Consider the following 16,568-nt stretch of genomic DNA (forward strand, 5'->3'; position numbering starts at 1 on the left):
GAAAGTGCAACAGTTTAACATGGTAGGTGGTTTTTTACTTTTTAATTATGGTCCCTCTCCATTACAACCCAATAAAATGAAATGTTTTCAGTATTCGTATTCCTAGTTGACTCTGCCTGTACTAATAGACAATAATTTAACTTTCTGCCTTAAGTAATATTTGTGCTTCTAAGACCTCATATGCCCTTTTCATTGAAATTGATGTTTGTGAAAAGTAGAATACTGTGTTAAAAATCATTCCACTATTAGTCAACTAGCATTTGATAGAGTTGAATTTGATAGAGGGACAATAGAAAAATCCTGCCAACAAATCCAATCTGTGACAGTCTGTTTATGTTGCCACTGAAGATGTATAGTAAAAATTAAGTTTAAGAAAACAGTAATGTCAAATTAATTTAAAAAGAAAGCATGTATTTCAAATTTATGGATTATTTTGTTTAAATTCTTGTATTTCTGGGATTTTCATTCAAGGTTCACTGTAGTAGCACATTGCTTTTGCATTCTATATGTTGCGATTTACTGGGAAAATAACAAGAAGTATTAAGTAGTTTTCACAAACTACATATATTGAGCATAATATTAAGTTTTCTGTACACTACCCAGATGGTGTTGGGACAAGGTTTAAACCTATAAATAAGATCTTTTTTAAACTATTTTTCCTAAATAATACATAGTTTTCTAGATTTATGCTACGAATAAGATCAATTTGCAATACATGTATTTCTCTTTTCTACCTGCTACAAGATTTTTGCGGACCAAATTTATATATTTGCTAATTTTAAACTCTACTGTTTTTCAAACTTAAAATACTGAGGGAAGAATTGTAAGAAAAATTATCACTGAAGCACTGGGTTTCTGCATTGTATTTAAATGTTCAATTGTAGACTACAGGTTATTTTTCTTTAAAGGAGGATTTGATTCTCAGAATAGTTTAGAACATGAATTGGTGTTTTGTATATTTACATACTATTTTCTAGAGATACTACAACAGCACTTCCTTTAATTAGATAATTCCAGAAATATAGACTAGTTTAAACATCAATTCCACCATAGAATAGACTAGAACAAAACTTACATTATTCATTTATGTGGACCAAGTTCTCCTTTAAATCTATGGACTGTTTTTCATTTTAATTAAATGAATGAACTTCACTGTTGGTGTTTCACAGTTTTTTTTTTTTGTATAAATGTCTTACGAATTTCAGCAACAGGACTGTGTGGAAATGCTCCTGCACACTATGCATTTCCAAAATAAAGTTTGAAAATCTTGGTAATAATTGCATTTTAAAAGAGGTTCAATTTTCAGGGGTTTTTTGCATTAAGAAACCATTCTTTGGTCAAGACTTAACTTACTTTGTTTCCAGTAGCTTTGAGTTTGTGCTCCAAACTTACAGACCTCGAGCCTGAGAGGAATGCTGCCATAGTGCTAACAGACAAGAGAATGAGAAGTATGGAATGATCAAATGCTTAGGGTCGCACATGTAAAACCCCTCCGATTAGCTCAGTCAAGGAAGTTTATTTCTCAGTTAAGTGCTCTCAGCTAGAACAGGGACTATTGATACAATCATGAATTACCTTTTTCCTTTAAGCCTACTAAACTGAATGTTGCACCCTGTGAAGAGTTTGTTTCTCAGGCAGGAGACTATTGGAAATAATGGTTTCAAAGGTTTGCTTGTGTGCAGAGCCCTTGTAGTTAAATGGGGGTCACAGCAGGGAGGATAAACTCACCTGGCACCTGAGTGTGAGAACATTATCACAGACCACAGCATTTAACATCTGTCAGGTACTAAAGGAGGAGGCTGGCTCCATGAAACTAGCTCAGTACCAAGCCACAAAATCACCCAACTGAAAGTTTAATTTTTACAATATTAATAGTTTTAATGAATAAATGTAGTGATTCTTTCAAAAATGTATGTTAACACAAACCAAGATTAATTTTACAGTGCAAGACAGTTCATTTGCATACAAAACTATTAATCTCAGCATTTGGATAGCTGAGCTAGTATACCAGTTTTCTACAGTGATTCACTTCAACCTAGCCAAGTGTGTTAGCAGTGACTTCAGTACAGTAATGAAACTACTAAGCAAAAAAATTCTTCTGAACTTCTATTTAAATCAAAAGCAATCAAAGATCAAACTTATAAGTAGGGTTAAACATTGTAAACCAAAACATTACTACATTTGTGTTTTCACCACAATCACATGGGGTGGCAGGTGAGGAGATAGATATAAAGATAATTACACAGCAAGCTGTACTACTAATCAGAATTCAATTGGTAGCTAGCTGAGAGCATGAAAAGTTTTATTTCAATAATACCATACGAAAAACTTCATAGACTTTCTAGAAAACAGTGTTAGATTTTTTTTTTGAAACATCTCTTGTAGTTGTCAGATACCAAAAATCAGATACTAAAATCAGTTCCTTTAAGTTAGTTAAACATTTCCAAGTTGACGTGAAAGCTAGAACGTTCAGCTTCAGAGTTGAGTTTTTTAAAATCCCTTGCTGTAGTTTCTAGCCTCAGTTTAGCAAAAGCAATAGCTGCAGGCATTCCCTCTAAGTTTTGTACAGGCCTCATTTTACAACATATGGAATTTTCACATACATCCTCTTGCAGGGTTGAAGAAAAGCACAGCTAGAGATTCTCCTCACTCGTAGCCGTGCAGGTTGAGAGGTATGCCAGCCACCACCTCGCATTCTCGTAAAGAAGATGAACAGGCCCTCTCGGAGGGCCCACAAGCTTGAGTAGAGCAGGTAACTGTACTGTTCTGGTGGCAATTAAGCTAGATTAATCCTCCCTCCGTGTGTTAGTTTAACAGTGTATATTCTGTAAACTACTCCTGTTAAAGTGACCTACATGAGCTTGACCAGGGCATAAAACCATTTTCTTGTTATGCAGAACTAGGCTGGGGAGGTTGCACGTGATGATCTTTAATCTGGCTCAGCTACAACTAGAATAGCATTACTTAAATTTCTAACATACCAGCTATTCCCTTCACTCTGGTATCTCGCCTTCTACTGTGTGCAGAGCTAATAAACTAGAAAAATTTAGGCATATTATTTCTGAGAGGGATTCAGCATGTCTGCTACAGAACAAAAGTCACAGAATTACATGCAATCAATTAACTGAGAAAGGCTTAGTTATTGATGTCTTTAACTGTATCACTCTTAAAATAGGGATTAGGCTGCAACATAGATGTTTATGATTTGAACAAAGGTGGCACAATAGGCATTAAAAGAAGTTGAATCCTTTATTAAAATAGGACTTTGTACCTGATACATTATACTCATTCCTTTCTGTCTTCCCTGTATGTTTTGACAGTTTGCCTTTGACTGATAAAGACATTCTGCTTACCTCATTTATTCTGTAGTGTGACTTCCAGTAACTACAGAAATGAGGCCAGAAGCATCTCACAAATGTATTTTCAAAACCTGTTAATTCCACTTTTTAATAAATACTCCTGAGAAGGTAGTTTCTATTGTCAAAGTAATAAAAATGCCCTGAGGGCAAATTTTAAAAATCTGTTTATTAAAGTAGTTTCCATTTACAGCTGTAACCTGATATACCTCAGAATCTGAGATCTCAGTAGGGCTAGAACACTGATACTATGTTTTGGTATTACCTACAGAAATACAAGCAAATGCGAGATAGCATCTTTAATATACACAACCCAACACTACCTGCTAATTCACAATGATCATGGCAAAAGAAGTTTTTCAGATGTATTAAATATGCACTTTACAACCAAACAATTATGACTAATAACATATACCTGAGATACCTTATACCAGTGGTAGCAGCTAGAACTAAATTTTTTTTTCTTTTGCTTATTTTTAATCCCTACAGACCTAAGTGTGATTTCTACAGCTGCAAAAAACCTTGATGTAAGCAAAATATCTAACTTTGCAAAATTAGGCTTCAGCATGCTTAAGTAAAAGAATAGGAAGTGCCATACAGGTGCAAATGTATAGCAATGAGTTCCTCCAGATTTCTTACATGAGTTTTTCATTAATAATGGAAATATGCACTGGTGAGCTTTTTCAATAGTTCTTCTATTAAAACAATTTTGTAATTATATGAATTAATACATTTCTCACCAGATGTGATACAGATTGCATTTGTCCCTACAAAACCAAAATAACTGCTTCTTTGACTTCACTTAGCTACTGCAAGTAGTCATAAATAGAAAGTGGAACAAATTAAGTGTGACCTTCTCGCTTAAAATTTAAAAGTATGTACGGGTTTGGAGGTTTTCTTAGGTTTTGTTTGATGTTTTGTTTTTAAATTCCAGAAAAAGAATAATTACATTGAACCTTTTGTTACTCCACTTACAGTTATCTTCACATATCAAATGTGGCTCAGCATCTTGGTGTAAATCAGGTCTTTTAAATTCCCTTTACAGACATATCTACTTCTTACAAACTGTTGAGGAAAATGCTATATACTGCGAAAAGTGGTCATGTCTTTTGGCTCACTGCTTGGCACACACCAATCATCTGCTTCGTGGTTTCCTTTATAATGTTTCCAGGCTGCTTTGTTGTACACAGGGAGTCTTTCAATTGATTCTGTTGATAAGGCCTGTAAGTAGAGAAGACTGTAGCTGACAATTCTTTTAATCAAAGTTACAGTAACAGATCAAGGATTTCCATTAGCAGTTGAATTAGAGTTGCTGATAAATTTTAAATAGTAAAGTGTTGCATCATACCTTTATGTAAATAACTGCATCTGTACCATAGCCTTCTAAGGAATACAGTTTCAGGTCTCCTTGGAAATACTGTGCATACAGACGTGATATGGGTAAGCCATAACCAAATCCAGCCTGGTACAGGAGAAAAAGTGTATTTTCATTAATTGCATCAAGCCGTGGTGGTTTTGGTAAATAGACAAACTAAGCACATGATGTTTGACAGGAAGGGAAGTTGTTCAAATGTAAACTTTTATGCCCCACAGAACTATTATAGAGCCCAGAAACAGAAGAATGCATGGATGACTGTGATTATGAGAAAATTGTTTTATTCCTTTGTCAGACAGGGCTGCTACACAACACTTCTTGTATTATGGTTGCTTTCTCAAGAAGAGATGACACCATTAGAGAAAACCACACTGAGTCAGTCTCTCTTATGCATCATGGAGCTGCTAATCTTGTAATATGAATACTGAGTACTTCAGTCAGATACAGTTCATCATGGGGATATGTAAAAAAGGTCCAAGAAGCAACATCTATGAATTTGTAGCTTTTACTAAAATTCTGTCTAGCCCTGTTTCAAGTAGCTGGACATAGCCCTGAAGTGTTAAGTACATATATATATATATATATTTTTTTTTGTCTACTAAATTTTAGAGGTAATGTCTCAACATACAGGACACTTCTCTTTAAAGACCTAGTGTTTAATGAGTTGCACAGTCATCCAGATGCAGAACACTATACATTTATAAAACACATTCTGAATGATGCAGTGTGAGAGAATACATTCAGGAAAGCTGTTCAGAGCTTCTTATGGAGAGCCAAGGCTTTATTTCTTGTGCATCTATTAAGTTCACACAAAACCAAAGTAGCTACTTTGTATGCCCTCTCACATTTGCGTTACCTTCATCCTTGCAGGGGGATGGTACAACTGACTGCACAGTACAAATAATACTATGGACTTGATCCAAAATCATTGCTATAATTATTTTTCCTTTAGTTTAGTTGCCACAACAAGAATTCAGGGTCCTGTCCTTACTGCAGTACATGCAGCATAGGTAAGTGTTCTGCTTTAGGTATCTGATCTTTATATTTGGTACAAAAAACCAGAATCTTGAGCAAGTTTAAATAGTTTTTGGTATTTCAGGATTTTATGCAATTTTCCAGTTATTTTCAGAAAAATATTTGAATTAAGCTATAATATTCAAATGGTGATACTCGTATCTATAAAATCAGTACACCATAGCTTTGGCTAAGTGGTTTCTTTTGTGACAATTAAACATATCCAAGATGACATGGTATAAAAGATTCGCATACCAAAGGTGTAGCTCGTGATGTCTCAACGCGTGGACGTGGTGCTGTTGAATACATGTAGTTGAACAGTCTATCAATTTTCCTCATAGGAACACCTCCACCACGATCACGCATCTGGAACAAGAAGGAACATGTAGCATTATGTCCCTGAATACATTTTATAAAAAGACAACTTCTTTCAAACAGTGATCCAGAGAAAGTTCAGGTAAAACATAATATAAAGTTGTCTGTATTCAATTGTGGGTTTTCTTAAAGTCTCATCTCTGAGCTACAGCAATGACCAGAGAGAGAATGAATCCTTTCATCCCTTAACCCAAAACTTTTAAATAAAATACTACCATAAGAAGCATTCATAACCTCCTGGAAGCAAGAAAGTTCTACTTGTATATTACTTTAACCTTGTTCCTAACTCAGTTTTGTCTGAAATCAGTATCTATACCTACTAATTTTAGCAAATGCCAGGTTCTGTGTATTTTTATCTCAATTTCTCAGGAACAATGCCAGTTAAATACAATCTATTAAAACCTGTTACTGAAGAAGTAAGTCAGAACAACTGTTTTACCACAGTTTTGTCAGAGCTATGAAAAAGCCAGTGCTTGCAGTTGGTCTTTGAAATCCAACATGGGTGTTGTACAGAGGAAAAAGAAATTACTCTGCAAACTGTACTTCAGGGAGGTTTGATTTGCATGGAATATACAACTTCTTTCCCCTTTTTTTTCACTGCGTCACATCTTTATAGCTCTGTCATTTTCATGTACAAAATGCTGATATTACAATTCTGTAAAGATGCTACTTTGCTTATAAGCTAGGCATGACATGAATGTGACAAAAGCACAGAATTCTTTTGGAGAGCCTTCAGTGTGACCGCAACCTCTTCATAATTTCCTACAGACTCAGTAGTATGTGAAATTCCATAACGGTCTTGTTACTTGCAACTACATCATTACATACAATCTATTTTTGTAACCAGATCACCAGCTAAAGTTCGTAATACACTGCCTATGACAAGGTAAAAAAAAAACTATTCAAAATACTTTTCAAAAACAGTGGGTACCTTCACAGTTAAATCCTCGTTTCCCAATGTGACGTATACATGAATTGGAGGATAAATGCATCGATCAGCATGATGTTCCATGGTGGCTCTCATCGCATTCTGCAATTTTCAAGTACAACTTAAATCCTGTTGTTACTGTTTTGGTATGTTATCTTAAAATATCAATTTAGAAGAGTTATTTTTGTCATATATTTCAGAAACAGGACAAACATACATGGTTTTAGAGCACTTTTAGATACTTATTCAGTATCAGTATGTAGTTTATTAGAATAGACACCAAATAGTTAATTTTTTAGAACAATATTTTAATGTACAGTTTTATTTGTACAATTCTTTATAATGCATAGTACATGCAATATGACACGAAGAGCAAGAAAATCTAGAATTGAACTGCTTGATGAAAGCTCTATAGAACCTGTTGCACCTTATACTAAATTTTAAGATGTCCCCAGAATTTTATATCTTATTCTCACTTGCTTTATTAACTAATGTTTTTATACATTTTAACTTTCTTTTTGAGAAAGCTGTCTACTCAAGAAGGTGTTGGATGTACTCAGTGGCAAGGCAAAGGAGATACATCTTCCAAAGCTGTTCATTTTCTTTGCAGTTACTGTTTGTCTAAATAGTACAATTTAGGTACCTTCCTGCAGTTGAACAGCAACAGGTTTTAACTTGCAAAAACACACTGCTATTTAGAATTGGTTCAAAAGTCAAACAAATACAATCTCAGTAAACAAAGAAGTATAAAAGAATTGTATAAGTAGACAGACCTTGAAAAGTTCAAAAACCATGTGATAGAGATGTGATGGCACATACACCACTTGCATGGGCTGTCCTGGTGACTTAACTGGAGAAAAGAGTCAATTAAATAGCGAACCACATATGTTTTATTCATTCCTGTAGTTATTTAAAATGTGTATTTGTACTGTTGAAAGAATTTACAAGCAAAGCGAATTTGAACAAAATCTTTTGAAAAGTTGTATGTTAATCAGAAGCCATAGTCCGGATTTTCAAATTTGCTTGTTGCATTAGAAATTAATCTTAAAATCCACTGTGGCATCACTGATTAGGTCATATAATAGTTGCTTTCTAATACCTCTAAGGAGGTTATCATGAAGACAGAGTCAGGCTCTTCAGGTGGTGGGGAGGACAAGAAGCAAATAAGGTGAAATAACAGAGGTTTATACTGGATATAGACAAAAACTGTTTCACCATGGCAGTTAAGCATCAAACCAGGCTGCCCAGAGATGTTACGTAGTCATCGTCCTTGAAGGACTTGCAAGACCAAACTGGATAAAGCTTTGAGCAACTTGGTCTGACCTCACAGCTGTCCCTGCTTTGAGCAGGAGGTCAAGCTAGAAGCCTTCTGAGGTCCCTCCCAACCCAAATTATCTTATGATCCTGTAATGCACCAAATAGTAACTACAGCACAACCTGTTCTTGGATTAATTGAGACATTAGCTGATTTCAAACAAGAAACCCTAAAAAAATATATAGACAGTTCTGTCTAAAAATACTGGTCTCGCTTTCAAACATTTAAAAAGAAATTCTAGAAAATACATCATGGGAACATGTTCATTATATCAAAAATTAAGGAAAGGTTGCTCAGAAAATTCTTCTGGCTCTTAAGGTCCTTTCAGTTCACCAGACTGCGTTAGTGACCAGGGCTTTATGAACATAAATGTCAAAGATGAGTGATGTCAAAAGATCTAGAACAAATTATGTACCCAGCAAAAATATAAAAGCTGGGGGCAGGGGGTGGTGGAAATAATGGGCTCCACTCTCAGCTGTCGGCAAGGAATGTGCATGTGGCCTGGATCAGGTTTAACTCACCTTCACAATTCACTGAGCAAAAGGTCAGTCCTTTTATAAAAAATGAACTATTTGGTCTGGCTTCTGGAACCCATTCACCTCAGTATAGAGAATTAGCTAGTATGACTGATAGTTTCTTACAAATGATTTTTGTGTTGTGCTCTAAAGACGGAGAGAGGTAAACCCTTTAACCTAGATACGGAATGACAGGTTTTGTACAGTAGGAAGAAAAGATCTGTAAGGTGTAGTCAAGGCAACACTGTCTGCCTTTAACTTCACAGGCCACATTACTGTGGTTGCACTTTGGCTTTTGTAATTACTTGTAGAAGCAGTTTTGATTGCTTGTTTTTGTAGGCTGGTCTGAACTTGGCATTTAGTATCTTGAAAAGTACTCTAATGAGTAGTGTCAGAAAGGCTCTTTAGCATTCAGCAAGAACTATGAGGACAATAGCTGCCCTCTGAGTTCACAGCAACACGGCTGTAAACTGTTTTCAAGTCACAGCCAATGGTTTCAAATAATTTTTACCACAACTTGAGTGGACTATATCTAACTACAGCTACAAGAACATGATAGCTGAATAAGCAAGAGAAACTAGAATGGAATGTTTAGTATAAATCTTAAAAGTATCCTAAGAAATGCAGAGTGTGAGATGCAATAGACAGTGTAGGGTAAAGACATAGAAGAAACCTTAATGGGGGGAAGGAAGCTGCTAAAATCTGTTACTTCAACAGCTGTAGTGTCAAAATCCTTTCTACTGATTTCAGTTTTCTAATTAAAGGGAGGAATAGGGAAAGCCTTCTGCCGGATTAAAAACAAAAACAAACACACCCCCCCCCCCCAACAGTAGATATAGAGAATGCATTATCTATATGGAAAGTGGACGGAAAACACTTCACCATCAGCTACTTTAGAAGAAGCCATCGTTATGTCTGAGATTGCCTCATCCCATATTCACTTACCATTCAGCTCTTCAAGGATGAGTTCTGGAGAGCTCATGTAATACAAATCACAAAGTGTCTTGGCACTCTCATAGCCATCTATAATAAAAAGACAGAAAGTTACATTTCCCTCTTCACTTTTTTTTTTAATCCTTTACAGTTTGCCAAAAATAACCCCCAAAAAACAAGAACGAAAACACTGTAGATGTGGACTCTCAGGGAGATTTGGTATTTTCTTAGAAAAAATTGGTCTATTGGGAAAAGCGACAAAATTTTATTACACTTTAAATCAAAACTTCTGCTCTAGGCATGAAAGAACTAACAGTATATGTATATCAAGATGTGCATTGGCTCTCAGTATAGACATTCATGTAAGTTTTCAGGATTCTTGTTCATCTGCTGAATTTACCTCTAATAACTTCAACAACATTGCAGCTAGGATCAATGCTTCCAATGTGTTTTGGATGAGCTGGATTCAATTTCCCACCAAACAGCAAAGCTGCCAAAAAGAAAATATTATTTAATACCTAATTTTATAATTTTAGTTTGTGTCTTCATTTTTGCTAAACAGAAATTTATAGGCAACCTATAATTCCGATCTTCACCATACCTGAAAGCCTACTGTTAATATTTTAAGAACTGTATTGAGTTTAGTAAAGCAAACTGTGAACTCCTAAGAAGCATTTAAGTACATATTAAGTCATTAAAAATGAAAAGTAAGTATACTGATGCAGTACAGGTATCATTTGCCCTCTTTTCAACACTGGCACTTACAGTGTTGATTAAGGAGCATTCTAATTGAAATGCGACTCATGTAGAAACGGTCTAAAAAATACTGCACGTTCTGTGAGGTCACTGGATCAATGCCAAAGCTCTCCTTGTACTCCACTACTCCTTGAGCCATCGTAGGAATTACATCATTGTGTCGATTCCGGATTTTTATGACAGTATCTGTAAAACTAAAATTAATACATTGTTAGTATTTCATTCTCAAGTTGATTTAATACTGGCAAACAGAGTATCTGCCTACAAAAATGAGGACAGTTATGTACAGAAATATCACAGGTCTGCCTATAGCAGTGAGACAAGTCAGTCTTTAGAGAATATTTCAAGCAACTAACATCAAAACAATCTGTCTTCAATCATTCTCTACTGTTTACAAAATCATTATTTTGTAAATTATTTTGTAAATCTTCATTACTGCCAAGAAAAAGAGAAGACTGCCACCATTTTCATGCAGATCATCCCGTGCCTGCCAAATGGCAGTTATTGTCAGCCAGTGATGACCAAACCTACTCTACAGGTGAAAAGCTCCATACATCAGTTCCAACATTACAAGTAAGGAACTGGTAAACATTTGGTCAAGTTTAATGTATTCATAGCTTCTTCATGTAACAAAAAAAAAGACCTGACCAGAACGATACAGTGTAAAAGTGCTTTGTTTCATGTTTTAATGTACCGTCCTTGTAGGGACAGGGGATAACATTACTGCAGTTCTTATGTAAAGATTGGAGATAGCTGAAATTTTTCTTAAGCTATCATTTTCTTGCCAATCCTTATACATAATATTAACATAATATTAATATATGTGACAGCAAATCCTTACCTATTAACAACCCCTGAATCTTCTGAACTTTTGTCTTTAAAGTCAAGGATCTCCTGAAGACTTTGGACATACCTTTAAACAAAAGAAACATGACAAAGACCAATTCTAGTATTTTCCCCCAGATCCCTTCAGGTAGCAATTTATGGTCTACCAAGGCTGCTTATTTCAGATCACTGTATTTGATATATCCCATTGACCTATTCCCCGTGAATTTTGTTAGATCTTTTTGAATCTGTTAATGATGTTTTCTTCTAAAATTTCCAGAGCAATGAATTCCACAATTTAATTAGAATGCATAGAAGATCATCCTTGTGCTTTAAACCCAGTAGGTGATCACTTATTTGCAGCCCCAGCTAGTTCCTGTTATTAGAAAATCTTCCCAGCTTGTTCATGATTTAAGTATTTCTGCCATCCCTTTCCTTAGATGTGTATTTTCTAAGCTGAAGAATTCTATTTGGTTTCTCCTCATGCAGAAAATGTTCCAACCCTCTGATTATCCCTCTTGGTCTTTTCTGTTCAGGATAGAGTGACTAAAACTGCATGCAATTCAGGGGAATAATGGGCTAACACAGTGGTACAACTGTATTCCTCCCCATTTGTTACTTAGTTCCTAACACTATTTGCCTTCTTGCCCATCAACTGACACATTCAAATATCCCCAGTAGCATCAAAATGTCTTTTTCCATTGTAAGCAAGCAAGTATACAGGGGGAGGAGGCTCCACCCCATGCTCTGCTTTGCATTTGTCCAAGTGAAATTAATTTCCTATTTGATCCATATCATTTAGTATCACAAGAATTTAAGCATTTGTGTTTCAAGAGCCTTTGTCTTCATTAATAGCTCTTTTTATATTAGTCACCTAATCAATACCACTTCTTCACTGGCAGATTTTCTGTTCTCTTAAAAGATTTTCCAGATAGCCCTGTGCCTTTAGCAGTTGCCAAGCAATCTATTTGTTTTGCTTTCATCTTACAAGTTTTGTCTCACTATGTGTAAGTTCCTTACTTGAAAGCAAATTTTACTTTACAAAGGATGTCTTTTTTATTTTAATACCACTGTATTCTTTCTGGTTTAAATATTTTGGCTCTGGGAGCTTCCTGTTGCTCTTCCTTTGTATTTCCCACACCTTTACTCTTAATCTGCAATAACCTGTCTTTTAAATGGTTTCAACTAAGTTTTGCAAGTATATTTTGCATTAGGCTGCTTCTGTTGGTTTCTTCAACTAGCTTCTTCATTTTAGGTAATTCTCCTATTAAACATTGTTCTGGTGGATTTTTGGTTTTACTGAATTATCATACATAACTATCTGCAGTAGTTAATTATTTTTAATTCCCTTTGGGGTTCTCTAATTGCTTCTAAAGATTTTTTTCCATGTTTGCTTATTTAGTTTCTGTTCTGATTTGTGTCATATTGGGATGTTCACTCAGTCCAAGTAAGTGATGTTCATGTAATGAGCACATGAAACGTATTTTCTATAGAACAGAGTTATTCCTCCAATTTGTGTACATGCAGAAGGTCACCCTTAAAGGTACGAAATGATGTTGTTCTTACCAGCTCTGCACCAGCTGGACTGAAGGTGTTTTGAGGAGGTTGTCTGGAAGCAGGCTTATTTCCTTCATTATGTTTGCCAGTCTCACAGGCAACTCTTGTCGCAGAAACATAAATGAAGTCTTTTCACAAGCATTTTCAGATCCTAAGACCAAAATAAATATATGACAACATCAGAATAAAGTCAGCACTCATGGTAGAGAACTACACAAACTCTTACTTTCTGTGGTAAAAGGTCTGTGGTTTGTTTTTAAAGTTGACTCAGCCGGTCTGGTAAGGTAATGTTTCTTTCATGGCAGCAGCTGGCTTACAGTTCAAAATGTAAATTCATATTGAAACCTACCAACCCTGTTATCATAACAAGAATCTTCGATACATAAAGAGTAACTTGTGCAATAGTTGCAGACCCATGCTATTCAACTTTAAATATTGCCCTTACCCATGTAAATTGTTCATTTTATTTGCAGCAAACACTGACTGTAATGAGCACCGGTCAAACAGTATGTCATTCTGAGTGTGTCAGAGCAGCAAATTAAACCAGCACAGGAAACTATGGGAGGGATGCTTGAGAAAGTATCATGGTCCCATACACCCTGCTGGATCACTGATCTTACTGAATTACCATAAATTCTGTGATATTTTTTCACTTTCAGCTAAATCTGTTGTAGTTTAAATGCACTGTCTTACAGGAACAGAAGACAGATTAATGAAGTCACATAAACACTGAGAGATAAGTGAAAGTAGGACAGCTACTGTGCCTTGTCATCACAGGAGTAGTTCTCACATACATTTTCAATTTTTTTACATTTTTAAAAGCTAGAAGCTAAATTACTTCACCTGTTGATAAGTGATTTGCCCTTTTATAAGGACAGGTGTGATCTGTGTGAGTGACAACTGTATGTGGTTATTAGGATCTATATCTAAATTTCCCCCCACAACGGTTGACTTAGTAGGTGAGAAAGGAGAGTGTGGAATGGGGAAGATGCTAAGGAATGCTGTACTTCATTCTCAGCCAGACTTGTTTCTAGACTTCTAGAGTGTCATGTCAACAGCATCGGGACTTACTAACCTGTCCATCTGCTGCAGTGAAGTACATACCTCAGGCTTGGTGTTTCACAACAGGTAACTCCTAAAAATTAACTCTGGTGTTTCTGCTCTGTTCACTCCTTCTGTTTGGCAAGGGGCAGTTGGGGAAGAAGATTAAAGGAGGGGAAATGGAAAAAGAAGCAGCTGGAGTAGGGTCTTAAACACGAAGAATCTTCATCAAATTGAAATGGAGTAGTTTAGTTTAATACAACCGGACTCAGATATGTCATAAAGGACACTGATCAGAGAATGTCAGTTAACTTAATAAAAAAGTAAATAGCTTATAAGAAGTTCCTCCCCAGTGACACCAGTTATACATTGTCTACATCTGACCTCTGCGCAGAACAGCTCATTCTTCTCCCTAGTCAGAATGCATTTTGGACATGACTGTTACTGGCCTTTCCCTTTTCACAGGTAGAATTCCATTAACAAATCAGATTGAAGGTATTAGAATTAAACTATAATCTTCACATGCCTCAGATACTCAGCAAATGTCATTTTACAAATTACTTCTGTATCTGGAGGCTGTATCTTCACAATCCTGGGTCAAATGTGGAAGACAGCTTAGGGTAAGCAAGACTTCAGTGAATGGGCAAATGACTTTGTTTCCCTGTGCAGAGAATGGATACAGTCCTAGAGAAAGTACTGTGCACCTATAACCCAAGGTGTGACTGATGGATGTGATCCAGGCCTATGTTTGCCTATGGAATATTTTGTTTCCTACATCGAAGCCTGGAGGAACTAGAAGCAGACTTTTTTGTTTTTAAAGTTAGCATTACCAGATTTTATGATTTTCTTTTTGACTGCTCTCACTCTAGTGAAAGGAGCTAAAAAAATCCCCAATGAAAACACTATCAGATTATAATGGCTCCAGAATATCTTACAAACACCATCTCAATGTTGCACTCTTCCTTTTTTTTGCCTTTGTTATTAGTTTTACTGTCTCTTATTAAACCACTAAGCAAAAGGCAGGGGGAAGTTTTCAAGATTACCTTGTGTTCAGGTACTAACAGCAAAAAAGTAGCCTGACTTTTGGCATTAGGAAATACTGTGCCTTGAAAATAAAACACTGATTTTAAAGTAAGCATTATTTTATCGGTGTTCTAGTAGTAAAATAATACAGGTCACAGGGAGCTCCAAATTGCAACATTCTTTGCTTAAAAGTATGGTAGCGACAGAATATATGTCGGGACATATATATGTGAATATATGTTTTACTCCTGTAAAAACGTGGAGTTTTAAATGTTGGATATATTTCATTACAATAGATGGATGAAGTGACAGTGGCTAGTTAAGATGAACTTTTCTTTGTAAGTCTTCCTACTTATACAAAGTCTGGAGCCTAAGGATGAGTTGTTAGTTATGTTTTACTTACAAAAATGTAAAAAAACAATAGCTAGTTAAATATTTATATACAACAGTCATGTGCATGAGAGTGCTTTGGGTACAGAAACAAAATGTATTATAGTATGGCTCCATCCGCAGGCTTTGAAAAGGTTTCTCAGTGTGACTTACAAGACCTTCTCTATGTAGTCTTTGCTTTGAAGCAGAACAGAACAATTCACGTGATCCGTTCTGTCACCAAGCAGCCAGTCAAACCTGGGAGCACTAGGAGTAGTTTTAGGACACAGTGTAAGACCAGAACCAGTTTACTCCTGTTGGAGGCTGGATTCCTAGTTCTCCGGGATGGCTGCTGATGTGTGTGTCGCTCTCCTCTCACCCCAAACCAGCAGCCTGTGGTTAGGTGTTTCTGCAGGGCGCACACGTGTGACTGACAAGTGCTGATTGTCTCAGCCCCTCGGCGCCAGATGAGGTTCAACGTTTCACGTGTCCGATAAGCCCTAAAAGGCTGCGTGATGAGAGCTTGCCAAGGGCTTAACAAACCTCACCTGGGTCACCTTGTTAGCAGTACCAATTGTCATAACTATCCCCACCCTCTTCCCCAGCGCTGCAAGCGTTGCAGGAAAACAACAAGCTACTTTTGCAATGCCCAAAACTGCGAGTTTTCAGCGAAATGTCAACCTTGCCACCATTCCAGGCTCCAGGGAAGGAGCCAACTGGGCTCCCTTCTCCGGGGAGGAAGCGGAGCCATGTCTGCCCCAAAGGGCGGCGCTGGGCACGCGGCGGGGGCAGGGGCAGCTCGCGGCCGCGCCGGAGCCGCGCGCTCCGCTCCTCACGGCACGTGCGGGCGGTGCGGGCCGCGCCGGGACCCGCGGGGACTCACCGAAGTCCAGGAACTGCTTCATAGAGAGCGGCGAAGGGGAGAAGCGCGAGTAGAAGTCCACCTGCTGCGGGATGCTGCCCGGGGAGGCGCCGCGCAGGAGGGCGCGTAGCAGCCTCATGGCGCCGCTCTCGTCCCTCACAGCGCGGCTCAGCCCGGCTCCGCCGCCATTTCCCGCCACGCCAGCTCCCCCGGCCCAGGCCGCGGCCTCCTCCGCCGCACGACCGGGAGGAGGTGCCCGAGGAGGTGGGCGTCTCCGCCCGGCCCAGCCCCACGCAGCGGCGGCGGGGCGGCTCCGAGGGAGCG

At 37.3% G+C, this 16,568-nt stretch overlaps 1 protein-coding gene across 1 annotated transcript; it reads right to left on the reverse strand.

Annotated features, from left to right (window-relative positions):
- Nucleotides 1–1,496: 1,496 nt before the first annotated feature.
- On the reverse strand, nt 1,497–16,396 carry PDK1 (pyruvate dehydrogenase kinase 1). Its single transcript, XM_080346388.1, has 11 exons — nt 16,266–16,396; nt 12,959–13,100; nt 11,409–11,480; nt 10,577–10,761; nt 10,212–10,301; nt 9,824–9,901; nt 7,822–7,898; nt 7,052–7,150; nt 6,001–6,111; nt 4,705–4,818; nt 1,497–4,577 (listed from the first exon to the last, which is right to left on the reverse strand). Exons 1-11 carry the CDS (start codon nt 16,381–16,383, stop codon nt 4,437–4,439), a joined length of 1,227 nt encoding a protein of 408 aa, XP_080202514.1. The 5' UTR covers nt 16,384–16,396; the 3' UTR covers nt 1,497–4,436.
- Between the last annotated feature and the right edge of the window lie 172 nt (nt 16,397–16,568).

The sequence above is a fragment of the Nesoenas mayeri genome (assembly GCF_963082525.1).
Source record: "Nesoenas mayeri genome assembly, chromosome: 6".
Lineage (NCBI taxonomy): Eukaryota > Metazoa > Chordata > Aves > Columbiformes > Columbidae > Nesoenas > Nesoenas mayeri.